General features: G+C 45.2%; 1 protein-coding gene across 6 annotated transcripts in view; it reads left to right on the top strand.

Moving 5' to 3' along the window:
• Positions 1-18,314, top strand: part of zc3h11a (zinc finger CCCH-type containing 11A) — a 37,681-nt gene extending 19,367 nt beyond the window's left edge. For all 6 annotated transcript variants that reach the window (XM_070859207.1, XM_070859205.1, XM_070859210.1 and 3 more), the window contains 6 exons: positions 2,118-2,330; positions 6,782-6,873; positions 8,365-8,677; positions 10,796-10,968; positions 12,362-12,435; positions 15,105-18,314. In XM_070859207.1, the coding sequence (XP_070715308.1) occupies positions 2,118-2,330; positions 6,782-6,873; positions 8,365-8,677; positions 10,796-10,968; positions 12,362-12,435; positions 15,105-15,357 (1,118 nt within the window). In that variant the 3' untranslated portion in view covers positions 15,358-18,314. The remainder of the gene's footprint in view (positions 1-2,117; positions 2,331-6,781; positions 6,874-8,364; positions 8,678-10,795; positions 10,969-12,361; positions 12,436-15,104) is intronic.
• Positions 18,315-27,550: the final 9,236 nt, after the last annotated feature.

Consider the following 27,550-nt stretch of genomic DNA (forward strand, 5'->3'; position numbering starts at 1 on the left):
CACATTGCTGTTTGTAGGAGCTTGCCGTGTGCAAATTGGCTGCTGCGTTTCCCACATTCATCATAGGCAGTCCCTCGAAATCGAGGAAGACTTGCTTCCACTCTAAAAGTGAGTTCTTAGGTGACTGAACAGTCCAATATGGGAATTACAGTCTCTGTCACAGGTGGGACAGACAGTGGTTGAAGGAAAGGGTGGGTGGGACAGGTTTGCCTCATGCTCCTTCCGCTGCCTGCGCTTGTTTTCTGCATGCTCTCGGCGACGAGACTCGAGGTGCTCAGCACCCTCTCGGATGTACTTCCTCCATTCCACTGTAAGTTTCCCACATAACAACAGTGACTGCACTCCAAAAGTACTTCATTGGCTGTAAAGCGTCTGGTGATCGTGAAAGGTGCTATATAAATGCAAGTCTTTCTTTCGCAATAATCGGTGTCATTTGCAATGAAAAAAATCCTACTGATTAGTATTTATTTTCACCTTGCGGTTTCCCTGCACCAAGCTCCATTTTCCACAACTGAGCAAAGAAATTATTTTCTACCTCTTTCCGCTGCTGAGAATGGTGCAGGTTGACTGCTGTCTGTATTCATCTGTGGAGTTGTCCCCAGGTGAAATGAGAACTCATCAGGCTACCTGTGCCCACTGTGCAGCAAGCTAGCTGCCTCCAATTCTCCACCGGCAGCAGAGCCTCCTGCCACCACACCCTCGTACTTCTGGAATTCTCCTCTCGGATGTTTTCACCTCCCCACCTTCAAAACGTCTCCACAATACTGGTCTCATTGATCACACTCTTGGTCACCTCCCATAACTTCTCTAATTACTACAAAGAAAGAACGACTTGCATTTATACAGTGCCTTTCACGACCACTGGACATCCCAAAGCACTTTACAGCCAATGAAGTACTTTTTGTAATGTGGGAACGCGGCAGCCAATTTGCGCACAGCAAGCTCCCACTAACAGTGATGTGATAATGACCAGATAAAATCTTTTTTTTTTTGTTATGTTGATTGAGGTATAAATATTGGCCCGGACACCGGAGATAACTCCACCTGCTCTTCATCAAAATAGTGCCATGGGATCTTTTACGCCCTCTTAAGAAAGCAAATGGGCCTCGGTTTAACGTCTCATCCGAAAGAAGGCACCTCCGACACGTGCATTTATAAAGCGCCTTTCACCACCACCAGACTTCCCAAAGCTCTTTACAGCCATTGAAGTACTTTTTTGAAATGCAGTCACTGTTGTAATGTAGGAAACATGGCAGTCAATGTGATAATGACCAGATTATCTGGTTTAGTGAAGTTGATTGAAGGCTAAATACTGGCCAGGACACCAGGGATAACTCCCCTATCCTGCAAAACACCTTGGATGTTTTGCAATGTAATAAGGTGCCATATAAGTGTAACTTGTAGAACTTTCATTGGCACCGTCCAACTCATGTCTGCCTTTGTGTACAGCTAATATTTGATAATTCTATGAATATTTAAAAATTCCGGACTCCTCATTTTCCTTAGATATTTTATTTTCTGTTAGCTTAAGTTTTTAAAGAATGCCATGCTGCTTCACCTGGAATCTTTTGTTTCTTAGAGCTTAGGAAGTGGCAGCTGTGGCTCAGTGGGCAGCACCCTCACCTCTGAGTCAGAAGGTTGTGGGTTCAAGTCCCACTCCAGGGATTAGAGTACAAATAAATCTAGGCTGACTCCAGTGCAGTGCTGAGGGAGTAATGCACTGTCGGAGGTACCATCTTTCGAACGCGACGTTAAACCGAGGCCCCATCTGCGCGCTCAGGTGGATGTAAAAGATCCCATGGCACTATTTAGAAGAGGAGCAGGGACGTTATCCCCGATGCCTTGGCCAATATTTATCCCTCAATCAACGTCACTAAAACAGATTAGCTGGCCGTTATCTCCTTGATGTTTGTGGGAGTTTGCTGTGTGCAAATTGGCTGCCGTGTTCACCACATTACAACAGTGACTACACTCCAAAAGTACATAATTGTCTGTAAAGCGCTTGAGATGTCCGGTGGTCGTGGAAGGTGCTTTATAAAAAATTTAATTCTTATCGCCTATAAAAGGTTGGAACGGTGCGAAAGTTCACCACGTTTAATCTGTGTTGTGTACTACAGCAAAAGGTCGGAAGGCATCCACTGATGAAAGTGTAACCAAGCCAAAGCCACTGGAAAAAGTCAGAGTTAAAACCCTCGAAGAGATTCGACGTGAGAAGGCACTGCGGAGGCAGGAGAACCAGGAGAGTCTTGCGACACAGCAACAGAGCGAGAAGCCAAAGAATGTGACTCCGCCTACCAGAAAGAGGCTGCTAAGAATCATCAAACCTATAGGTGAACTTTGGTTTAATATATAGTCACTTTCTGCCCTTGTACCAACTTTCCTCGCTGCATTTTTATAGTGCAGTGCTCCAATTTTTTTTTAATTATTCGTTCACTGGATGTGGGCGTCACTGGCATTTATTGCCCATCCCTAATTGCCCTTGAGAAGGTGGTGGTGAGCCGCCTTCCTTTAACCCATGTAGTCCGTGTGGTGGAGGTGCTCTCACGATGCAGTCAGGGAGGGAGTTCCAGGATTTTGACCCAGCGACGATGAAGGAACAGTGATATATTTCCAAGTCACGATGGTGTAGCGTAGGGGAGCGTAGAGATGGTGGTGCTCCCATGCGCCTGCTGCCTTTTTCCTTCAGAGAAGAGGTTCGATAGAGGTTTGGGGTTTGCATTTTAAATGGTACTGCTATGCACGTTTTTTTTTACTTGTCTCTGGATTCTAAGGGTGAAACATCCATCCTCCCATGTCATGAGGTTTAAAGTATGTTCAGGTCTCTAATCTGTTTAGGTACTGCAAGAAATTCTGCTGGTACCCAGAATGTTGGATCTAATTTGACGTTGGAGTTGTGAACACCAATCTATTTCCCCCAGCATCTTTCTAACGCTGAAAGGACTATAGTCAAAGCATGTTTTATAAATGTATGCAATCCAGTCTAAAAGCTGTTACCTCTACATGTGGAATTTTCTGTTAGGTTTGTCATGTTGGCCTTCATAGTGAGAGAATTTGAGTACAGGGGCAGGGAGGTGTTGCTACAGTTGTACAGGGCCTTGGTGCGGCCACACCTGGAGTATTGTGTACAGTTTTGGTCTCCTAACTTGAGGAAGGACATTCTTGCTATTGAGGGAGTGCAGCGAAGATTCACCAGACTGATTTCCGGGATGGTGGGACTGACTTATCAAGAAAGACTGGATCAACTGGGCTTGTATTCTCTGGAGTTCAGAAGAATGAGAGGGGACCTCATAGAAACGTTTAAAATTCTGACGGGTTTAGATGCAGGAAGAATGTTCCCGATATTGGGGAAGTTCAGAACCAGGGGTCACAGTCTAAGGATAAGGGGTAAGTCATTTAGGACCAAGATAAGGAGAAACTTCTTCACCCAGAGAGTGGTGAACCTGTGGAATTCTCTACCACAGAAAGTTGTTGAGGCCAATTCACTAAATATATTCAAAAGGGAGTTAGATGAAGTCCTTACTACTAGGGGGATCAAGGGGTATGGCGAGAAAGCAGGAAGGGGGTACTGAAGTTGCATGTTCAGCCATGAACTCATTGAATGGCGGTACAGGCTAGAAGGGCCGAATGGCCTACTGCTGCACCTATTTTCTATGTCATGATGAAAGCATCAGGCAAATAAAGAATCGCGGGTTATATTTACAATATTGCAGTAAATTTGCTAGAATAGTTCCAGGGATGAGGGAATACAGTTTCGTTGCAAGACTCGAGAAGCTGGGATTGTTCTCCTTGGAGCAGAGAAGGCTAAGAGGAGATTTGATGGAGGTGTTCAAAATCATGAAGGATTTAGAAAGAGTAAATAAAGAAAAACTGTTTCCAATGGCTGAAGGTTCAATAATGAGAGGGCGCAAATTAAGATGATTGGCAAAAGAACCAGAGGCGACATGACACGAGTGGTTAGGATCTGGAATGCATTGCCTGATTGGGCGGTGGATGCAGATTCAATAGTAGCCTTCGAAGAGCAATCCAGTTAGTCCCACTCCCCCATTCTTTTCCCATCTCCCTGCAATTTTTCTCCCAAGTATTTATTTGAAGGAGAAACAATTGCAGGGATATGGGGAAAGAATGGGGGAGTGGGACTAACAGGATTGCTCTTTGAAGGAGCCGGCGCAGACTCGATAGGTCGAATAGCCGCCTCCTGTGCTGTACTGTTCTATGATTCTACATTCTCGCATACATGGTGACCTGCATCCAGGACAAAACGTGCTTCCCCAGAAATCCATGGCTCTTCTATAAGACAAGGATCTACAGCACCAAGATTCTTTCTACCAAATTCTCACCTTTGTGTCAGCTGCCATCCAAAAATCAATTTTCCTGTGTTTCTTCAGCCGGTGCCAGCCTATTCCTGCCAAGCACTCCACCACATGCTACCTTCCTGACTGCACACTCTCCCAACTTCAATCTTAACTCCAGCTATTGGTTTTAAAACAGTTGCCCTGTATATCTCCTGCTGAGTTTCTAATTTGAAATCAATATTGGAAGTCAAGACAACAACAACTTGCATTTCTATAGCGCCTTTAACATAGCAAGATATCCCAAGGCACCTCATCGGCGTGTTATCAGACAAAATTTGACATTAATCCACATAAGGAGATATTAGGACAGGATTTGGTCAAAGAGGTAGGTTTAAGGAGTGATTTAAAGGGAGAGAGAGGGTAAGGGAGGGAATTCCAGTGCTTCGGGCAGATGGCTGAAGGCATGGCCACCAATGGTGGAGAGAAGGAAATTGGGGATGAGGAGGAGCGCAGAGATCTGAGGGTTGTAAGGTTGGGGGATTTTACAGAGATGGCGGGGAGTGGAGCGAGATAGGATACGGACAGCAGAGTTTTGGGTGGTGTCTAAAGTCGAGCTGCTCTGGAGCATTGAAACAGAAGTGTTGGCACAAGTACAATGGGCCGAATAGCCCTCTTAACTGTGCTGTATCATTCTATGATTCTAAGTAGCCAGATTCTAACCATCCATGGTCATGGGATTTGAACCCATTATATTCTCTGTTGGAGTCAAGCAACAATGGTAGGAACACATTCTGCATCCTGCTGTGACAGTTAAATCTGTTGTCTTCAGCCCAGGTTCCTGCTGCTATTTCTAATGTCTCCTTTATTTGCCTGTATTTCCTGCTGGATTGTCTCTGAATTTTAAATTATCTGTAGTGCAGTTGAGATTTGGATGAGAGTTGCCATTTTAAATATCGCCGGGCCAGAGAGGCAGAGCAACAATTGGAAAAAAGCATTCGTCTTGCAATTTATTGCAACTCCTCCCTCACAACTCTAGATTTCAACCCACACTCCCACTGATTTAGAATTGCATAGGCATTCTTTACAAATTAGATGATTTCTGACTTTTGGCCCCATATAGGAATGTGAATCTCTCGTCTTTTGCATATGTATAACTGTATAAAGTATCAAAATGTTAGCTGCCTTGATAATCTTACAGCCTTATGTCTCTCGCTGACGTCCACGTTAGCAGATGTTAATGTCCGTAAGAGCAAGGGGGCAGGATTTGGTTTAAATAAAACTCATAATTATACTTTGAATGGGGGGTGGTTGGGTGATGTGGAAGTACAGAGGGATTTGGGGATTCAGGTTCACAAGACATTAAAAGCAGCACCTCAGTGTATAAGGCCATAAAAAAAGCTAATAGATGACCAAGTTTTACAGCGAGGGATATAAGAGTATAAAAATTTAAATATAATCGTGAATCATAGAAATTTACGGCACAGAAGGGGGCCATTCGCTGCATCTTGTCTGTGGCAGCCAAAAAAGAGTTATCCATCCTAATCCCACTTTCCAGCACTTGGCCTGTAGCCCTGCAGGTTACGGCACTTCAGGTGCATATCCAAGTACCTTTTAAAATGTGATGAGAGTTTCTGCCTCTACCACCCTTTCAGGCAGTGAGTTCCAGACCCCCACCGCCCTCTAGGTGAAAATTTTCCTCAACTCCCCTCTAATCCTTCTACCAGTTACTTTAAATCTATGCTCCGAGGTTATTGACACCTCGAAGTGAATGTGTGCTATTTTGAGTTCCACACTCTGGCACAGATGTTGCAGTGATAGAATGGGTACAGAGCAGGTTCACTGGGATATTGAATGGTATGAGGAAATACAATTACAAAAAGACTTAAAAATTGAGGCTGTTTTTCTTGGAACAGAGATTACAGGGAGAGTTGATTAGAGTTATTTAAAATTATGAAGGAATGGGTCAGTAGAGAGAAACCAGCTGGTTCCGGTGGTTGAGTAATGTAGAATGAGGAAACATTGATGTGAGATTAAAGGAACAGAGGACATTCTTTTACACAGGATTGTGAGGCTGTAGAAGGCCAGAGTTAGTGGTTAAAGCAGAGATCATGTCAACATTTAACAACAAGTCAGATACGTGGTTAAAGGTAAAGAGGATAAAGGGAAATGAGACCGCCAGATGTCTCAAAACATTTTACAGCCAATGAAGTACTTTTGGAGTGTAGTCACTGTTGTAATGGACACATGGGATTAGAAAGAAAGAGTTGCATTTATATTGTGCCTTTCACGACCACCGGACGTCTCAAAGCGCTTTACAGTGTAGTCACTGCAGTAATTAGATAAATGCTCCTGTGAAGGATGAGCCCTAATATAGACTGGTCTATTTCTGTGTTGTTTTCTCTTTAAAACTTATTTTCTATGCAACATGTATGTTTGTCTATTTTGCTGTTCAGAAGCAATTTTATAACTTTGTGTAATCTCTTGTGCAGAAGCTGTCCAGCCAGAAAAGGCAGATGGAGAATCAACGGAGGTAGAATCACTGGACGCTGCTGCCCAAGGAGACACAAAGGAGACGAATAAGGTCAGTGCAATGCCTGAGAACACCGGGCATCCATTAATGTTATTTCTTCATCTCCAGAATTGAAATAAAAACTATGACACGTTATGGGAAATATTTTATAATTTGTGTGAAATAAGCAGAAATGAAGAGCAGGCTCTCATCAAAACACCCAGTGCATTCAGCACAGTCCACACTTGTTCTTGTATACAGACTGGACTCCACAGAGAAAATTGCCCGCAAGTTTTGTCCTGAATGGAGAAAGTATATGCAGATGAAGCTTTTGAGAGAGCATTAGCACAAATTGAGAAGTAACAACTTGTATTTATATAGCGCCTTAAACATAGTACAACGTCTCAAGGTGCTTCATAGTATTATGAGACAAAAAAATTGCACCAAGTCACATAGAGAAATTAGAGCAGGTGGTCACAGAGGTAGGTTTTAAGGAGTGTCTTGAAGGAGCATAGAGAGGCGGAGAGGTTTAGGGAGGGAATTCCAGAGCTTGGGAACCTTGAACGTAATTGGCAAATGAATTTCAATATAGATAAGTGTGAGGTTAATGTTCCCTTTAATTTTGTCTTTGGGAACACAGTCCATTTAACTGGCTACGCAGCCCATCCAAATTTCCGCGCATGCATGGTTTTTCCATTTAAAAGCCGTTAAGCGACCCGCAACGGGACCTCCAGACCGCTGCGCGGTCGGGCAGCTTAACAGCAACATTGCATGAGGTATTACATTTTGATAAGAAAAATAAGGAAGTTACCTATTGGAAAATGAGAATCTAAATGGGGTAGAGGAGCAAAGGGATCTGGGAGTACAAATACACAAATCACTAAAAAAAAAATAGTGAAGCAGGTTAACAAGATCATTTAAAAAGAAGTAAACCAGGCACTTGGGTTTATTTCTAGAGGGATAGAATTGGAAAGTAGGAAAGTTATGCTAAACTTGTACCGAACCTTGGTTAGACCACACTTAGAATACCGTGTGCAATTCTGGTCGCCCTATTATAAAAAGAGTATAGAGGCACTGGAGAGGGTGCAGAGAAGATTTACAAGGATGATACCAGAACTTCAAGGTTATACCTATCGGGAAAGATTGAACAGGATGGGACTCGTTTGAAAAGAGAAGTATGAGAGGTGACCTAATAGAGGTCTTTAAAATGATAACCGGTTTTGATAGAGCGTTTCCACTTGTGGAAAAGAGCAAAACTAGAGATCATCAATATAAGATAGTCACCGAGAAATCAGATAGGGAATTCAGAAGATACTTCTTCGCCCAGAGAGTGGTGAGAATGTGGAACTCGCTGCCACAGGGAGTGGTTGAAGCGAATAGTATCGATGCATTTAAAGGGAGGCTGGACAAGCATATGAGGGAAAAGGGAATAGAGGGTTATGCTGCTAGATTTAGATGAGGAAAGACAGGAGGAGGCTCGACTGGAGCATAAATGGACTGGTTGAACCGAATGGCCTATTTCTGCACTGCCTATTCTATGTAATTCTATCCACTTTCTTGCAGCCTGAAAATGGAAAAGACGGCCCAAGATCGCAGAAGGTGCAAGTTAAAAGCTTTGAAGAAATACTGAAGGAAAAACGCCTTCGACAGCTGCAGGAAACTGAAAAGCAGCCGAGTCAAGCTCTGCTGGGAGAAGAGGTGATGGCCAACAAAATGAACCAGGAGATCCAGGCTGCCAAGCAGAATGAGCCGCCTGTGGCGTCGGCGGAACTCACACCAAATAACCGTCACATAGCTGAACAACTGCCTGTTAAGACGGAAGAGAAGCTGACCGTTGCCAAACCTGAAGCGGTGGAACCTCCAATTGCTCAGAAAGGTATCTGTCTTGGGCTTACATTTTCATTTACTCATGCTTGCTTGCCTCTGCATATTCTGAGCATGATTCTCCATGCCTTTTGCAGTTGGCAGAGGTGACCTGCGCTGATTTTTGTTGCTAAAATCACTATATATTGCTAATTATACCATGTTAAAATATATGGCTCTTTTTTTTTATTGCTTAAATTTTAGCACACAGTGCAAAGTGTCATCTTTCCTTCTTCCCCTCACCCCTACTTCAAAAAAGAATGATGCTATTGATCATAAGAGATTAATGCTGATATAAGAAAGTAGGAGTAGGCCATACGGCCCCTCGAGCCTGCTCCACCATTCAATGGCAAATCATCGACCTCAACTCCACTTTCCTGCTCGATCTCCATATCCCTTGATTCCCCTAGACTCCAAAAACCTATTGATCTCGGCCTTGAATATACTTAAGACTCAGTACCCACAACCCTCCGGGACAGAGAATTCCAAAGATTCACGACCCTCTGAGTGAAGAAATTCCTCCTCATCTCTGTCTTAAAAGGCCAACCGCTTATCCTGAGACTGTGCCCCCTAGTTCTAGACACTCCAACCAGGGGAAACATGACTGAGATAGATAGATTTTAAGACTATTGGGGAATCGAGGGATATGGAGATCGGGCAGGAAAGTGTTGAGGTCGAAGGTCAGCCATGATCTTATTGAATGGCGGAGCAGGCTCGAGGGGCCGGAAGGCCAACTCCTGCTCCTAATTCCAATGTTAGCCCTCTCGTCTGGCGTTGATGGGAAGCTTGAACAGTGGTTAGTTGTGATACATGTGTTTTGGGACTTGAACGTGAATCAATGTGCTTCCAAACCTGTCACTAGTGAAAAGCATCAGCCCCCAACTCTTGGCCCCAGTGGTGAATTACATCCCAGCTACTCCCTGCTCAATCGCCAGTAGGTAACTGAGCTGATGCAGGTGCAGACGCTCCATGATGTCTCTGCACACACTAGTATACCGCAGCAACCCATCACAGAACCAGGGGTCACAGTCTCTGAATAAGGGGTCGGCCATTTAGGACTGATGAGGAGAAATTCCTTCACTCGGGGTGGTGAACCTTTGGAATTCTCTACCCCAGAGGGCTGTGGATGCTCAGTCGTTGAGTATAATCAAGACAGAGATCGATAGATTTTTGGTTATTGAGAGAATCAAGATATTGTGGAGTTGAGCTGGAAGATCAGCCTTGATCTTATTGAATGGCGGAGCAGGCTCGAGGGGCTGATTGACCTATTCCAGCTCCTATTTCTTATGTTCTAATCATACAGCTTCTCAAATGAGTCTCATTTAAACTGTGTCTACTTGCTAACTCTCAGTCAAATGCTATCTAGCATGCAGGGCCTCACCAATGCCGGTTTTCTTTTTCATTAAAAAATTTGCCTTTAGTTTTTCTTCTTTTGGTATGATTCACTTTTCCTCTTCTTCCTTCACCAAATCCCTTCCTTTGCTCTTTGCTCCCTCCTCTTGTTTTGTATTTGATCTTTGCTTGTTTCTCTTGCTTTCTGCAAACTTTTTTTGTTGCACTTTTCTGACTCGCACCTGGAGTCGTCTGTCATTTTGATTGTGGCTTGAAAAGTTGGTGGAGCTTAGAGCCTGTGTACGGGGGTAATCAGCCTGAAGCAAGGAAGGGAAGCTTCAGTAATGAGACTAGAGACTGGACTCCTGAAGCTGGTTGAGCCTCTTGCTGTGCTTGGGAGCTGGATACTGGCCCCTGCTAATGAGGTGGAATATTCAATTACCCCCAGAAAGTAAGGCTGCAAAGATTCATTTATATTTTAATATATTGATGGATTATTGGAACGAACATAGCAAGATTGTAGACGATGTTTCATATAAGCTGCGCGGCTGGACCGCTCTCCCCGGTCCCGCACAGCCTGGGACCGGCTTTTGCGATGTTAAAGTTACTGTCGATGGGCTGCGCATCCCCTTAAAGGGGCCGCACGCCCCCCCAAAAATTATAGGGAGCATTGGTTGCAGACCAGTTTCTAATGACCCGTTTGCATTGGGTGGGTCTGTCGCCCACTACGGGACAGTGTTAGTTACAGTAATGATGTGTTTTCTGACTCCGATCTAATCTCACATTATCTCTCTTACAGTGAAACCCAAATTAAATGTGAAACCATCAGTTGTGAAGAACTCTTGTCCTGTGAGGCTCAACCAGAAACGCAAATCCCCCGACAGCCATCCTTCCACCATTATGGCAGTTAAGCCACTCAACGCTGTGACCGCTGAGGTGACACAGCAGCCACCCACAAAGAAGATCATTATAGTAAGAACCTCTGCTGTTGACCCCTTCCTGTGCATGGTGCAGCCACATTTCAGTTCCTATTTTACGGGACAGGTTAAAGAACGGCTCTAACTAACTGATCAATTGGAAAACCTTTCTCCCCTCTCCCGACATCAAAAACCAAAAATGTGCATCTCAGCAGCTTTTGTAAAGTCCGAGAATCTCGAATCTCAACGTGGAATACATTTTCATATCGGCATGTGGTGCGTTGCACTGGTGTGCTACATTACAGCAGCAGCAGAGAGGGAAATTCTGGTTTTATTTCTCTCGTGCAATATCATTTACCAGTCGTGCCTGTTCGACTTTGGGAGGAGGGGTTGGAAAATCGGAGAGGCTTGTCCCCAGCTAACTTTCACATTCCTGGTAGCTGGCTCAGATTTTGTGTATTTCCCCCCCACCCCTCTCTTTTCTACACCTGTTTGCAAATCTGTGCACTAAGCAATCAAGGCTGCACCACCCCCATCATCCACCCGTGCACCCTGGGAAATGAGAGGGATTTGCCACAAGTTGTGGCAGAGCTGGCAGGTTTTGAGGTGCAAAGTAGTCGGATCTATCTAACTACTCTGCTTCATGTCGTGACAAAGTGAGTCCTTGTGCTGCAACCCTCATCTTACTGGTGTCTTGCCTAACTGCACTGTTCCCATTTATTTCCCTTGTACCATGTGGCAAACTGCAGTTATCCTGAATGAAAGAATAGTTGGCCATTTTTCCTATCGTGTGATCTGTCTTTAGAGACTTGACTATTGTAACGCATTCCTGGCTGGCCTCCCACATTCTGCCCTATGTAAACTAGAGGTGATCCAAAACTCAGCTGCCCATGTCCTAACCCGCTCACCCATCACCCCTGTGCTCGCTAGCCTACATTGGCTCCCGATTAAGCTGCATCTCGATTTTAAAATTCTCATCCTTGTTTTCAAATGCCTCCATTGGCCTCGCCCCTCCCTATCTCTGTCATCTCCTCCAGCCCCCCTCCCCACCCTTTCCGAGATGTCCGAGATTATAATCGCTCAACCATTAGTGGTCATGCCTTCTGCTGCCTAGGCCCTAAGTGCTGGAATTCACTGCCTAAACCTCTCCGCCTCGCTTTCCTCCTTCAAGACACTCCTTAAAACCTACCTCTTTGACCAAGCTTTTGGTCACCTGCCCTAATTTCTCCTTATGTGGTTCGGTGTCATTTTTTTATTTCATAACATTCCTATGAAGAGCCATAGGATGTTTCACTACGTTGAAGGCACTATATGTCGCGTTCCACCAGCCATTACTTAGAAGCTAATTCCCCGTCAGTTTTCTTTGACGCAGTAAATGTCTGTTCTGTCTGACGGGTGGAGTGTTACAGGCATACTGTGTGTAACCTTTTAAACATTTTACTTTCCAGTCTACACCGTCGCCACTCCAGCAAAAAGAGGTAACCTCTTCGTCTTTGCAGGTGTCAGAAAGATCCATGGAAAGGTGAGGTCTCAATTTCATTGTCTTGCGTAGATAGTTTCTAAACTTTTTGTTCGGTATTAAAAAAATCTTGCATGGTTTCGCAGTTCTACAAAACACATTCTTGGACTGTGTCCAGGCTCACTCCTGGTGTGTGATAGTACCTGAGTGGATTCCAATCCAATTTGGGAACTTGCAAACATGACTAGAATTGAAGGCAGTGGAAAAATGATGAGGTGGGGAAGAACTCACATTAATGGGCTCTTCTATTAAACAGCGAGAGTAGAGCTATACAATTGGGGGCCGGGGTGGGGGGGGGTGGAGAGAGAAATACAGTGAAATGCACTTAACAGTTATGTAGATGGGAGCAGGAAGTTACAAAGGGACATAGACAGATTGGGCCGAAGTTTCCACACGATAAAAAACAGGCGCCCCTCCGAGCTGTGCGCCCGTTTTTCACGCCTAAAACGGCGCCAGAAAAAAAAACACGCTATTCTCGAGCGCTTTGCAGCTCCTTGTCTGTTTGGCGCGGCGCCCAGGGGGACGGAGCCTACACTCGCGCTGATTTTGTAAGTGGGAGGGGGCGGGTACTATTTAAATTAGTATTTTTCCTGCCGGCAACGCTGCGTGTGCGCGTTGGAGCGTTCGCGCATGCTCAGTGTGAAGGAAACATTGGCACTCGGCCATTTTTGTAGTTTTTTGTAGCTGTTTAAATTTTGAACATTTTTTAATAAAATCACATTGCCATCAGCACTGAGGCTACCCTTCTCACTGTCTCCTTCCCTTCCCCTCCCTCCCCTCCGCGGCAACAAACGTCTTGTCTCCTTCCCCTCCCTCCCCTGCGCGGCAACAAGCCGCTGTCTCCTTCCCCTCCCTCCCCTGCGCGGCAACAAGCCGCTGTCTCCTTCCCCTCCCTCCCTTGCACGGCAACAAGCCGCTGTCTCCTTCCCCTCCCTCCCCTGCGCGGCAACAAGCCGCTGTCTCCTTCCCCTCCCTCCCTTGCACGGCAACAAGCCGCTGTCTCCTTCCCCTCCCTCCCCTGCACGGCAACAAGCCGCTGTCTCCTTCCCCTCCCTCCCCTGCGCGGCAACAAACGGCGGTTTCCTTCGAACGATGGCTGAAGCACTTTCACACAGGTAGGAAGATGGTTTATTTAATCTTTTCTTTGCTTACAAATGTTTATTCAGGTTGGATTTATTTGTATAATATTTGTAGAAGTATAAATAAGGATTGATTGTAGAATTTAATGACTTCCCTCCACTCCCCCCCCCCACCTCGTTCTGGACGCCTAATTTGTAACCTGCGCCTGATTTTTTAATGTGTAGAACAGGTTTTATCAGTTCTACAAAAATCTTCACTTGCGCCATTCTACTTTAGTTTGGAGTACGTTTTCACTGTGGAAACTTTAAAATCAGGCGTCAGTGGCCGGACACGCCCCCTTTTGAAGAAAAAATTCTGTTCTAAAATAGAACTGTTCTACCTCACTAGAACTGCAGAAAAAAAATGTGGAGAATTGCGATTTCTAAGATAGTCTGTTCTACACCAGTTGCTCCTAAATATCAGGCGCAAATCATGTGGAAACTTGGGCCCATTGAGTGGGCTAAGCTGGAGTTCAATGTGGGCACGTGGTAGTCATCCATTTTGGATCCGAAAAAAGACATCTGAATGTTTTCTTACTGGCAAGAGACTAGGAGCAGGGGAGGTTGAAAAAGGTTTGGGTGTCAAATCACAAAGCTAGCGTACAGGTATAAAAAGAAATTTTAAAAGGTTAAGCGAATGTAAGGGGGCTGGAATATAAAGGGGAGGAAGTGATGCTTCAGTTGTACAAAGTCTTGGTCAGACCCCATCTGAAGCACTGCATTCAGTTTTGGGCACAGCACCTCGAGAATGATATATTGGCCTTGGGATGGGGGAGCGGGGGGAGAAAGGAAAGACTTGCATTTCTATAGCGCTTTTCACAACCTCAGGACGTCCCAAAGCGCTTTACAGACAATGAAGTACTTTTGAAGTGTAGTCACTGTTGTAATGTAGGGAACACGGCAGCCAATTTGCACACAGCAAGCTCCCACAAACAGTATCGTGATAATGACCAGGTAATCTGTTTTAGTGATGTTGATTGAGGGATGAATATTGGCCAGGACACCGGGGATAACCCCTGCTGTTCGAAATAATGCCATGGGAATCTTTTACGTCCACCTGAGAGAGCAGACGGGGCTTCGGTTTGACGCCTCATCCGGAAGACGGCACCTCTGACAGTGCAGCACCCCCTCAGCATCGCACTGGAGTGTCAGCCCTAAATGTTTGTGCTCAAGTCTCTGGAGTGGGACTTGATCCCACAACCTTCTGACTCAGAGGCGAGAGTGCTACCCACTGAGGCACAGCGATGGAGGAGATGCAGCACAGATTCACCAGAATGATACCGTAGTTCATTTCCTTTGTAACATGTCAAGGGTCAAACAGGAAGAATGGCTACCTGGGCAAGGTGCTGGATGCTGTACAGCAGAATTTATCAGCTTCTGGCAGGTGGGGGAATTAATCTCTCTCTGCATAGGTTGTGTGGCAAAAATAGCCTCTGTTGCAGTGCCAATACTTTTAGTTTAAAGCATTTAGAAGAGCGGAAAAAAATGACCTTTGATGGTTTCAAAAAGAAATAAACAATTCTCTGGCAGCTGACTTTATTCCTCTCTTCTCAGGGTTAGTCTTGCTGAGCAAAGCAAGCCGCCGAGTGTGTCGCAGACAGAGAGAGAGAGTTTCTCCCCTCCCCGACTGCCTGCTAAAACTCGGAGGCTGAGTTCCGTTACATCCAAGTCTGTACCAGATGAGGACGACTTTGACGAACTGATGAAAGAATTCTCGGATGAAAAACTGGAGGCGGAAATCGATCTGGACCCCGGAAAGGATGAGGATGACTTGTTGCTCGAATTGTCTGAGATGATTGGCAGCTGAAGAGATTGTTGAACTCTCTTTGGACCTGCTCGAACGGATTCAAACTCTGCCTGTATGGAATTTTCTGGGTAATAAACAGAGACTAGCTTGGACCTATGTTTTGTATTCAACTGGGACTGTCTATATTTTTAAAGCTGTAAACATATAACTACGTCTGCATATCGTGTACAGACAGGAGCCTGGTCTGTTTTAAAGCCAATGCTGATATTACGACCAAATTAATTAACTTTTTAATCACGACCTTGTGACTGCTGGCTGCAATTTCCCCCACTCCCCAAAAACAAGAGGAAAAGGTGTTGCAACGTCGGCCTGTGTTCGGATTTACACGGTTTGAAGAGAACCCAGTGATGCAACCTATCATCAGCTGAAGATTTATTTCTGTCTGAAAACTGCCTTGTTGAGAGAGGGCTGTGTCCAAAGCTGGCAGACAGTGCTGCTGAGATAATTGTGTGAGCTCTAAATTTGTACTGCTTGCCTGCCTTGGGCTTGGCTCATTGGTAGGGGACATCAGCCTGTCCCAATCTCACCTGCCATCGGTAACGAAGACATTATGGCTAGTTCTCTGTGTATTTCTTTTATATGTAGAGTCATTCCTAGTCTACGGCTCAATGGAAGTCAAGTATATGGAGCAGTCTAGGTGATTATTGTTTTAAAAAGCAATTTACCGTTGGATTGTACACAAGGGCTGTGTAACTTAAGAGTCCCGATGGTGTATGCTTAAGAACAATGATTAAAAATTGAGCACTTAATCCCATCAAAGCTTCTGATGACACAGAAGTCAGGCTTTCAGAACTCCGAAGTATATTTTAGGGAGGGGGGGTAACCTTTAAATCTGAGCCCAGGATATCGTTGCAAAGTGTCTGTCTGATGGAGTCCCCGAATGTTGCCGGGACTCCTGCGAATTTGCATTAACGGTCGGAGAAACACAGATGCTTTTGGTTCCCAGAAGTTTCTATCTCAAAAGTTAGCATCATATTAATTCGCGTCACTGTTGTCTCTTAACGTATGTTTTGTGTTATTTTTACCCTCTCTGCCAGCAGTTTATAGTCCACTGTTGATGTTCCCATTCGTGTCCCAAGTTCACCTTGCACCCCAGCATGTGCTTGTGATCGAATTGTGGGCAGCCCCAGTCTGAACATACGGGTATTTGAAGAGAACAGTTGTAGTGTTTGCAGACTGTTAGGATCCGTGCCTATGGGAGCGATCAGCTGCTTTTACTTTGTATAATGCGTGGCATTCACATCATGATTCTGTGGTATAATAGCAAGAGAAAGAAAGCACAGGTGCTCCTAAGTTAACTTAAAATGACATCTAGCTAATGAACAAGGCAGTTGTATACTGGTGCTTATTGGAGGTGTAATCTCCACAATGCAATCGGATGTTTTGACTTGGGAAGGGGAAAAAAAAAAAAAAAAAATTTCAACAGGAGGATCAAAAGCATTGCTGCTACCTCGGTCATTTGGCTGTTTTGTGAAGAGAGACTAGGCACATTTGTACATTCTCCTTGGCATAAAAAGCTGAAAGATCAAGGGTCTGTAACCTGAACCCATTTGAAGGAGACGTCTCCTATCAGTCAAGGATGTAGTGTTGCTATCAATGAAGAGTCCAACAGAGCCCGAGGAAGTGAAACTTGTATATAGTAACTTTAGGGGTAGCCAGAGACTACCTGTTATTTCCAACACAATGTTGGAAGGTGAATGTCCTGAAGACGCCCTGATATGCAGTCTACCTGTGCTGCAGTTAATACTGTAAATCCAGCTATCTGCTACGGCAACCCATTTATTTAGGTTAAATGGAGTGCCGAAGTTATGATTTTCTTTGGTCTATGTATAATGGGGGGAGGGGTGGAAGAACTGAAGAAAATCAGCTCCTGCAGGATTTACGGATATAAACTGTGAAGAGAATTGCAAAGAGCTAAGTGGGTTTATTCAGTGATTGAAGGTCTGTTGAGATTGAAGCATGTCCAGTGTGTGTGTGTAAAAGCTTTGTAGTCGAAGGAGGGGAATACAAAGCGGTTCACTCCACTTCAGGGAGTTGTTTCCACGCCCCGCTGTGTTTGTAGTGCCTTAAGTTAAACTGTTCACCATCTGCTTAAGAAATAGTTGAATTTTTGATGTCTAATGGAATATTCCCCCCCCCCCCCCCGCCATCAGCATTGAATTACAAGTTTGTGACCAGGTCTTTCCACACCAGAAAGAATTCTAAAGCTCCGTTCAAAAGGCAGCAGGTACTGCACTGTAGGAGTCGCTGTTAGCATGGGACTGAACTGGGAAGGAACGGACGACCAGTGTGAAAGCACGAATGCTGCAGTCCCCTTTAAATCCGGGGCTGGTTGACTGTTTTGCATCAAAGCAGAGTTCTTCAGCTACTGGTAACACAAGAAACGAGAGAAATAAATAAACTGGTTGTGATCACTGGAGATCACTTTTCTGATTGATCTTTCTTTGTCAGCTTGCCTGTACCTCAACATGATGAACTGCCCACCCATCTGAATGGCTGATGACAAAGAACATAATGCTTTTAAAACTGCTGGGGGGGAAAAAAACACCACACATGTATTTTACTTCACAGAAGCGCTTGTCTATACAAAAAAAGGCAGCCTCATGTTCCAGAGCAGTTGGTGACCTGTAAAATACTTGTTGCTTTTCTAAAGCAGTTTTTCCGGTCAGTATTCTGCAGAGGCAATGCTATCGATCTGTTCTTCATGAAACATTGTAAATATTGTTGGTTTTTGTCCAATTATGGTCTGCATTCAAGTTGACTAATAGAATTTGTGTGTTTTAGGATCGAAGGGAGGCAGTCTGTGTTTCTAATATTTCTGCACTTCTATCCTTCGACTTTTATGTTGTACTTTTCCTTTTGATTTTATTGTTTCAAATGTGCATCCATGTTCGTGGGTGATTTTATTTATGACTCTGTATGCAGACACTGAATATGTAACATTTTCTTCGTAATAAAAGGACTATATTGTTCAACTTATGTAGTTTGCTGTGACCACCCACTGGATCCTTGGGGAAAATCTACGAAAAAGTCGTCGGGGACAAAATAGCAACCATGGCTCTCAGCAGGTCACATCACTGCTTTTGCTCACTGACCCCTTCATATGGTTTTCAAGTACAGTGGAACTGCCCAGCATCCAAAAATCACCCTCGAGGCTACCAAATGTGAGGAGAAACCCCAACCAAAGCTTTTAAATAGGTTTCTACGCCTCTTCCCAATTTCTTCATAATGTAAGAAATAGGATGAGGAGTAGGCCATAGAGCCCCTCGAGCCTGCTCTGCCATTCAGTAGGATCATGGCTGATCTTCTATCTCAACTCCACTTTCCCACCCTATCTCTTGACTTCCTTAGTGCCCAAAAATCTATCGGTCTCATTCTTAAATATACTCACTGGCTGAGCATCCATAGTCGTCGGATAGAGAATTCCAAAGATTCACAACTGTGAAGAACAAAAACTAGTAGGAGTAGACCATTCGGCCCTTCAAACCTGCTCCGCCATTCTATAAGATCATGGCTGATCTACCTCAACATCACCTTCCCGCACTTATCGTCAAAACTCACAATTCCCTTAATACCCAAAAATATATCAATCACTGACTCGAATATACTCAATGGCTGAGCATCCACAGACCTCGGGTTGAGAATTCCAAAAATTCACAATCCTTTGAGTGAAGAAATTTCTCCTCATTACTGTCCTAAATGGCCGACCCCTTATTCTGAGACTACATCCCCTATTTCTAGACTCCCCAGCCAGAGGTACATCTTCCCAGCATCTACCAGGACAAGCTCCTTAAGAATTTTATACATTTCATTGAGATTGCCTCACTTCTAAACTCTTGAGAATATAGGGCTAGTCTACTCAATCTCTCCTCATAGGACAATCCCCCTCCCACCCCCATCCCAGGAATAATTCCAGTGAACCTTTGTTGTACTCCCTCTAAGGCAAGTATATCCTTGGATAAGGAGACTTAGATATGTAAACTTGTATTTACTCTGTACCGCCATCAGAGGGATAGTCCCTTGGGAGCACAGGTATTTAAGGAGGCCTCACAGGTTGGAGAGGCACTCTGGAGATCTGCAATAAAAGACTGAGCTCACACGTTACTTTGAGCTCAGCAACTGGCGACGAGATACAGATAGCGAACCCAAAGATGCAGAGAACAGTGGGCATCCTGGAGAAATTCTCGGAGGAAGATGATTGGAAAACTTTTGTGGAGTGACTCGACCAATACTTCGTGGTCAACGAGCTAGATGAGAAAGAGAGCACTGCCAAACTAAGGGCGATCCTCCTCACCGTCTGTGGGGCACCAACGTGTATGGCCTCATGAAGAATCTGCTCACTCCAGCAAAACCCATGGAGAAAACGTACGATGATTTGTGCACGCTGGCCTGCGAGCATTTGAACCCGGAAGGAAAGCATTCGGATTCCTTATTAAGATGGAGAGTGACAAAGTTAATTCGGAAACAAGGGTCCTGAACTTAAGGAAAGGTAACTTCGACGGTATGAGGTGTGAATTGGCTAGAATAGACTGGCAGAGGATACTTAAAGGGTTGACAGTGGATAAGCAATGGCAAACATTTAAAGATCACATGGATGAATTTCAGCAATTGTACATCCCTGTCTGGAGTAAAAATAAAACTGGGAAGGTGGCTCAACCATGGCTAACGAGGGAAATTAAGGATAGTGTTAAAACCAAGGAAGAGGCATATAAATTGTCTAGAAAAAACAATAAACCTGAGAACTGGGAAAAAATCAGAATTTGACAGGAGGACTAAGGGTTTAATTAAGAAGGGGAAAATAGAGTATGAGAGGAAACTTGCAGGGAACATAAAAACTGACTGCAAAAGCTTCTATAAATATGTGAAGAGAAAAAGATTAGTAAAGGCAAACGTAGGTCCCTTGCAGTCGGATTCAGGTGAATTTATAATGGGGAACAAAGAAATGGCAGACCAATTTGAACCAATACTTTGGTTCTGTCTTTACAAAGGAAGATACAAATAACTAGGGAACAGTGGGTCCAGTGAGAATGAGGAACTGAAAGATATCCTTATTAGGCGGGAAATTGTGTTCGGGAAATTGATGGGATTAAATGTCGATAAATCCCCGGAAGCTGATAGTCTGCATCCCAGAGTACTTAAGGAAGTGGCCCTAGAAATAGTGGATGCATTGGTGATCATTTTTCAACAATCTATCGACTCTGGATCAGTTCCTATGGACTGGAGGGTAGCTAATGTAACACCACTTTTTTAAAAAGGAGGGAGAGAAAGCGGGTAATTATAGACCGGTTAGCCTGACATCAGTAGTGGGGAAAATGATGGAATCAATCATTAAGGATGAAATAGCAGCCCATTTGGAAAGCAGTGACAGGATTGGACCGAGTCAGCATGGATTTATGAAAGGAAAATCATGCTTGACGAATCTTCTGGAATTTTTTGAGGATGTAACTAGTAGAGTGGACAAGGGAGAACCAGTGGATGTGGTGTATTTGGACTTTCAAAAGGCTTTTGACAGGGTCCCGCACGGGAGATTGGTGTACACAATCGGAGCGCATGGTATTGGGGGTAATGTACTGACATGGATAGAGAACTGGTTGGCAGACAGGAAGCAGAGAGTCGGGATAAACGGGTCCTTTTCAGAATGGCAGGCAGTGACTAGTGGAGTGCTGCAGGGCTCAGTGCTGGGACTCCAGCTCTTTGCAATATACATTAACGATTTGGATGAAGGAATAGAGTGTAATATCTCCAAGTTTGCGGATGACACTAAACTAGGTGGTGGTGTGAGCTGTGAGGAGGACGCTAAGGGGCTGCAGGGTGACTTGGACAGATTAGGTGAGTGGGGCAAATACATGGCAGATGCAGTATAATGTGGATAAATGTGAGGTTATCCATTTTGGGGGCAAAAACACAAAGGCAGAATATTATCTGAATGGCGGCAGACTAGAAAAAGGGGAGGTGCAATGAGACCTGGGTGTCATGGTTCATCAGTCACTGAAAGTGGGCATGCAAGTACAGCAGGCGGTAAAGAAGGCAAATGGTATGTTGGCCTTCATAGCTAGGGAATTTGAATATAGGAGCAGGGAGGTCTTACTGCAGTTGTACAGGGCCTTAGTGAGGCCTCACCTGGAATATTGTGTTCAGTTTTGGTCTCCTAGTCTGAGGAAGGACGTTCTTGCTATTGAGGGAGTGCAGCGAAGGTTCACCAGACTGATTCCAGGGCTGGCTGGGCTGTCATATGAGGAGAGACTGGATCAACTGGGCCTTTATTCACTGGCGTTTAGAAGGATGAGAGGGGATCTCATATAAACATATAAGATTCTGACGGGACTGGACAGGTTAGATGCGGGAAGAATGTTCTCGATGTTGGGGAAGTCCAGAACCAGGGGACATAGTCTTAGGATAAGGGGTAAGCCATTTAGGACTGAGATGAGGAGAAACTTCTTCACTCAGAGAGTTGTTGATCTGTGGAATTCCCTGCTGCAGGGAGTTGTTGATGCCAGTTCATTGGATATATTCAAGAGGGAGTTAGATATGGCCCTTACGGTTAAGGGGATCAAGGGGTATGGAGAGAAAGCAGGAAAGGGGGACTGAAGGAATGATCAGCCATGATCTTATTGAATGGTGCTGCAGGATCGAAGGGCCGGATGGCCTACTCCTGCACCTATTTTCTATGTTTCTATGGCGAGGTACCGGTTCTCCACCTACAAAAGGTCTGAAGGCCAGGAGGTTGCGAGTTATGTCGTCGAGCTAAGACATCTTGCAGGACACTGCGAATTTGAAGGACATTTGGAGCACATGCTCAGAGACTTTTTCGTACTTGACATTGGCCACGAAACCATACTTCGCAAACTTTTGACTGTAGAGACCCCAACCTTGAGTCAGGCCATATCGACAGCCCAGGCTTTCATTGCCACCAGTGACAATACAAAGCAAACCTCTCAGCACACAAGTGCTACTACAAGTACGTGAACAAAGTAATGTTTTCGAATCGTAACGTACAGGGCAGGTCACACATGCCTGCGACTGCACATCCGCAGATGTCTCAGAGTCCACCATCAAGGGTGATGAATGCAAGGTCATTAACACCTTGTTAGCGCTGTGGGGGTGATCATCATTTCCATTCGTGCCAATTCAAAGGGTACGTTTGCAAAGGCTGTGGAACAATGGAACACCTCCAACATATGTACAGGCGAGCTGCAAATCCTGCTAAACCTGCAAACCACCATGTTGCAGAGGAAGACAGATCCATGCAGGGTCACGACGAACCAGAGCCTCGGACCGAGGAGGCAAAGGTATATGGGGTGCACACATTCACCACGAGTTGTCCCCCACTAAGGCTGAATGTTGAACTAAATGGACTCCCGGTGTTAATGGAGTTGGACACGGGCGCAAGCCAATCACAGAAACATAGAAACATAGAAAATAGGTTCAGGAGTAGGCCATTCGGCCCTCCTAGCCTGCACCGCCATTCAATGAGTTCATGGCTGAACATGCAACTTCAGTACCCCATTCCTGATTTCTCGCCATACCCCTTGATCCCCCTAGTAGCAAGACTTCATCTAACTCCTTTTTGAATATATTTAGTGAATTGGCCTCAACAACTTTCTGTGGTAGAGAATTCCACAGATTCACCACTCTCTGGGTGAAGAAGTTTCTCCTCATCTCGGTCCAAAATGGCTTACCCCTTATCCTTAGACTGTGACCCCTGGTTCTGGACTTCCCCAACATTGGGAACATTCTTCCTGCATCTAACCTGTCTAAACCCATCAGAATTTTAATCGTTTCTATGAGGTCCCCTCTCATTCTTCTGAACTCCAGTGAATACAAGCCCAGTTGATCCAGTCTTTCTTGATAGGTCAGTCCCGCCATCCCGGAAATCAGTCCGGTGAACCTTTGCTGCACTCCCTCAATAGCAAGAATGTCATTCCTCAGGTTAGGAGACCAAAACTGTACACAATACTCCAGGTGTGGCCTCACCAAGGCCCTGTACAACTGCAGCAACACCTCCCTGCCCCTGTACTCAAATCCCCTCGCTATGAAGGCCAACATGCCATTTGCTTTCTTAACCGCCTGCTGTACCTGCATACCAACCTTCAATGACTGATGTACCCTGACACCCAGGTCTCGTTGCATCTTCCCTTTTCCTAATCTGTCACCATTCAGATAATAGTCTGTCTCTCTGTTTTTACCACCAAAGTGGATAACCTCACATTTATCCACATTATACTTCATCTGCCATGCATTTGCCCACTCACCTAACCTATCCAAGTCGCTCTGTAGCCTCATAGCATCCTCCTCGCAGCTCACACTGCCACCCAACTTAGTGTCATCCGCAAATTTGGAGATACTACATTTAATCCCCTCGTCTAAATCATTAATGTACAGTGTAAACAGCTGGGGCTACAGCACAGAACCTTGCGGTACCCCACTAGTCACTGCCTGCCATTCTGAAAAGTACCCATTTACTCCTACTCTTTGCTTCCTGTCTGACAACCAGTTCTCAATCGACGTCAGCACACTACCCCCAATCCCATGTGCTTTAACTTTGCACATTAATCTCTTGTGTGGGACCTTGTCGAAAGCCTTCTGAAAGTCCAAATATACCACATCAACTTGTTCTCCCTTGTCCATTCTACTGGAAACATCCTCAAAAAATTCCAGAAGATTTGTCAAGCATGATTTCCCTTTCACAAATCCATGCTGACTTGGACCTATCATGTCATCTCTTTCCAAATGCGCTGCTATGACATCCTTAATAATTGATTCCATCATTTTACCCACTACCGATGTCAGGCTGACTGGTCTATAATTCCCTGTTTTCTCTCTCCCTCCTTTTTTAAAAAGTGGGGTTACATTGGCTACCCTCCACTCCATAGGAACTGATCCAGAGTCAATGGAATGTTGGAAAATGACTGTCAATGCATCCGCTATTTCCAAGGCCACCTCCTTAAGTACTCTGGGATGCAGTACATCAGGCTCTGGGGATTTATCGGCCTTCAATCCCATCAATTTCCCCAACACAATTTCCCGACTAATAAGGATTTCCCTCAGCTCCTCCTCCTTACTAGACCCTCTGACCCCTTTTATATCCGGAAGGTTGTTTGTGTCCTCCTTAGTGAATACCGAACCAAAGTACTTGTTCAATTGATCCGCCATTTCTTTGTTCCCCGTTATGACTTCCCCTGATTCTGACTGCAGGGGACCAACGTTTGTTTTTACTAACCTTTTTCTCTTTACATATCTATAGAAACTTTTGCAATCCGTCTTAATGTTCCCTGCAAGCTTCTTCTCGTACTCCATTTTCCCTACCCTAATCAAACCCTTTGGCCTCCTCTGCTGAGTTCTAAATTTCTCCCAGTCCCCGGGTTTGCTGCTATTTCTGGCCAATTTGTATGCCACTTCCTTGGCTTTGATACGATCCCTGATTTCCCTTGATAGCCACGGTTGAGCCACCTTCCCTTTTTTATTTTTACGCCAGACAGAAATGTACAATTGTTGTAGTTCATCCATGCGGTCTCTAAATGTCTGCCATTGCCCATCCACAGTCAACTCCTTAAGTATCATTCGCCAATCTATCCTAGCCAATTCACGCCTCATACCTTCAAAGTTACCCTTCTTTAAGTTCTGGACCATGGTCTCTGAATTAACTGTTTCATTCTCCATCCTAATGTAGAATTCCACCATATTATGGTCACTCTTCCTCAAGGGGCCTCGCACAACGAGATTGCTAATTAATCCTCTCTCATTACACAACACCAGTCTAAGATGGCCCCCCCCCCTAGTTGGTTCCTCGACATATTGGTCTAGAAAACCATCCCTTATGCACTCCAGAAAATCTTCCTCCACCGTATTGCTTCCAGTTTAGTTAGCCCAATCTATATGCATTTTAAAGTCACCCATGATAACTGCTGCACCTTTATTGCATGCACCCCTAATTTCCTGTTGGATGCCCTCCCCAACATAACTACTACTGTTTGGAGGTCTGTACACAACTCCCACTAACGTTTTTTGCCCTTTGGTGTTCTGCAGCTCTACCCATATCGATTCCACATCATACAAGCTAATGTCCTTCCTAACTATTGCATTAATCTCCTCCTAACCAGCAATGCTACCCCACCTCCTTTTCCTTTTATTCTATCCTTCCTGAATGTTGAATACCCCTGGATGTTGAGTTCCCAGCCCTGATCCTCCTGGAGCCACATCTCTGTAATCCCAATCACATCATATTTGTTAACATCTATTTGCACAGTTAATTTATCCACCTTATTACGGATACTCCTTGCATTAAGACACAAAGCCTTCAGGCTTGTTTTTTTAACACCCTTTGTCCTTTTAGAATTTTGCTGTACAGTGGCCCTTTTTGTTCTTTGCTTTGGGTTTCTCTGCCCTCCACTTTTCCTCATCTCCTTTCTGTCTTTTTCTTTTGTCTCCTTTTTGTTTCCCTCTGTCTCCCTGCATTGGTTCCCATCCCCCTGCCATATTAGTTTAAATCCTCCCCAACAGCACTAGCAAACACTCCCCCTCTGACATTGGTTCCGGTCCTGCCCAGGTGCAGACCGCCCGGTTTGTACTGGTCCCACCTCCCCCAGAACCGGTTCCAATGCCCCAGGAATTTGAATCCCTCCCTGCTGCACCACTGCTCAAGCCACGTATTCATCTGCGCTATCCTGCGATTTCCTACTCTGACTAGCACGTGGCACTGGTAGCAATCCCGAGATTACTACTTTTAAGGTCCTATTTTTTAATTTAGCTCCTAGCTCCTTAAATTCGTTTCATAGGACCTCATCCCTTTTTTTTACCTATGTCGTTGGTACCAATGTGCACCACGACAACTGACTGTTCTCCCTCCCTTTTTAGAATGTCCTGCACCCGCTCCGAGACATCCTTGACCCTTGCACCAGGGAGGCAACATACCATCCTGGAGTCTCAGTTGCGGCCGCAGAAACGCCTATCTATTCCCCTTACAATTGAATCCCCTATCACTATCGCTCTCCCACTCTTTTTCCGGCCCTCCTGTGCAACAGAGCCAGCCACAGTGCCATGAACTTGGCTGCTGCTGCCCTCCCCTGATGAGTCATCCCCCTCAACAGTACTCAAAGCAGTGTATTTGTTTTGCAGAGGGATGACCACAGGGGACCCCTTCCTTGCGCTGCTCTTCCTGCTGGTCTTCCATTCCCTATCTGGCTGTGGATCCTTTACCTGCGGTACGACCAACTCGCTACACGTGCTACTCACGTCATTCACAGCATTGTGGATGCTCCAGAGTGAATCCACCCTCAGCTCCAACTCCGCAACGCGGTCCGTCCGGAGCTGGAGGCAGCTGCACTTCCCGCACACATAGTCGTCAGGAACACTGGAGTCATCACTGAGTTCCCACATGGTACAGGAGGAGCATAACACGTGACCGAGCTGTCCTGCCATGACTTAACCCTTAGATAAGCAACAACAATGCTAAAGTTTACTCACTGTTATAGAAGAGAAAAAAGAAAAACTACTCACCAATCATGTCCATCATGGGCAAAAAGACTTTCGAAAGGCCGTGGTGCAACAAGGCCTCAAGGCCAGTCTTAACGCCAGTTCGCATGAAACTAAGAACTTATACAAATGAACTGATTCCCGTAATCGGCAGTGCTACCGTAAAGGTCTCCTACGATGGAGCGGTGCACAAGCTACCACTCTGGGTGGTACCGGGCGAGGTTCCCACGCTGCTCGGCAGGAGCTGGCTGGGAAAGTTACGCTGGAACTGGGACAACGACCGAGCGCTGTCGCCCGCTGATGACACCTCGTGTGCCCAAGTCTTAAACAAGTTCCCTTCGCTGTTCGAACCAGGCATCGGGAAATTCCAAGGAGCAAAAGTGCAGATCCACCTAATTCCGGGGGCGCGACCCATCCATCACAAGGCAAGAGCAGTATCGTACATGATGAGAGAAAGGGTAGAGATCGAGCTAGACCAGCTGCAAAGAGAAGGCATCATTTCACCGATCGAGTTCAACGAGTGGGCCAGTCCCAATGTCCCAGTCTTCAAGGGAGACGGCACCGTCAGAATCTGTGGCGATTACAAAGTAACTATCAACCGTTTCTCCCTGCAGGACCAATATCCACTACCAAAAGCAGATGAGCTCTTTGCAACACTGGCGGGAGGAAAGACGTTCACGAAGCTGGATCTGACTTCAGCCTACATGATGCAGGAACTGGA

This window comes from Pristiophorus japonicus, chromosome 17 (assembly GCF_044704955.1).
Source record: "Pristiophorus japonicus isolate sPriJap1 chromosome 17, sPriJap1.hap1, whole genome shotgun sequence".
NCBI lineage: Eukaryota > Metazoa > Chordata > Chondrichthyes > Pristiophoridae > Pristiophorus > Pristiophorus japonicus.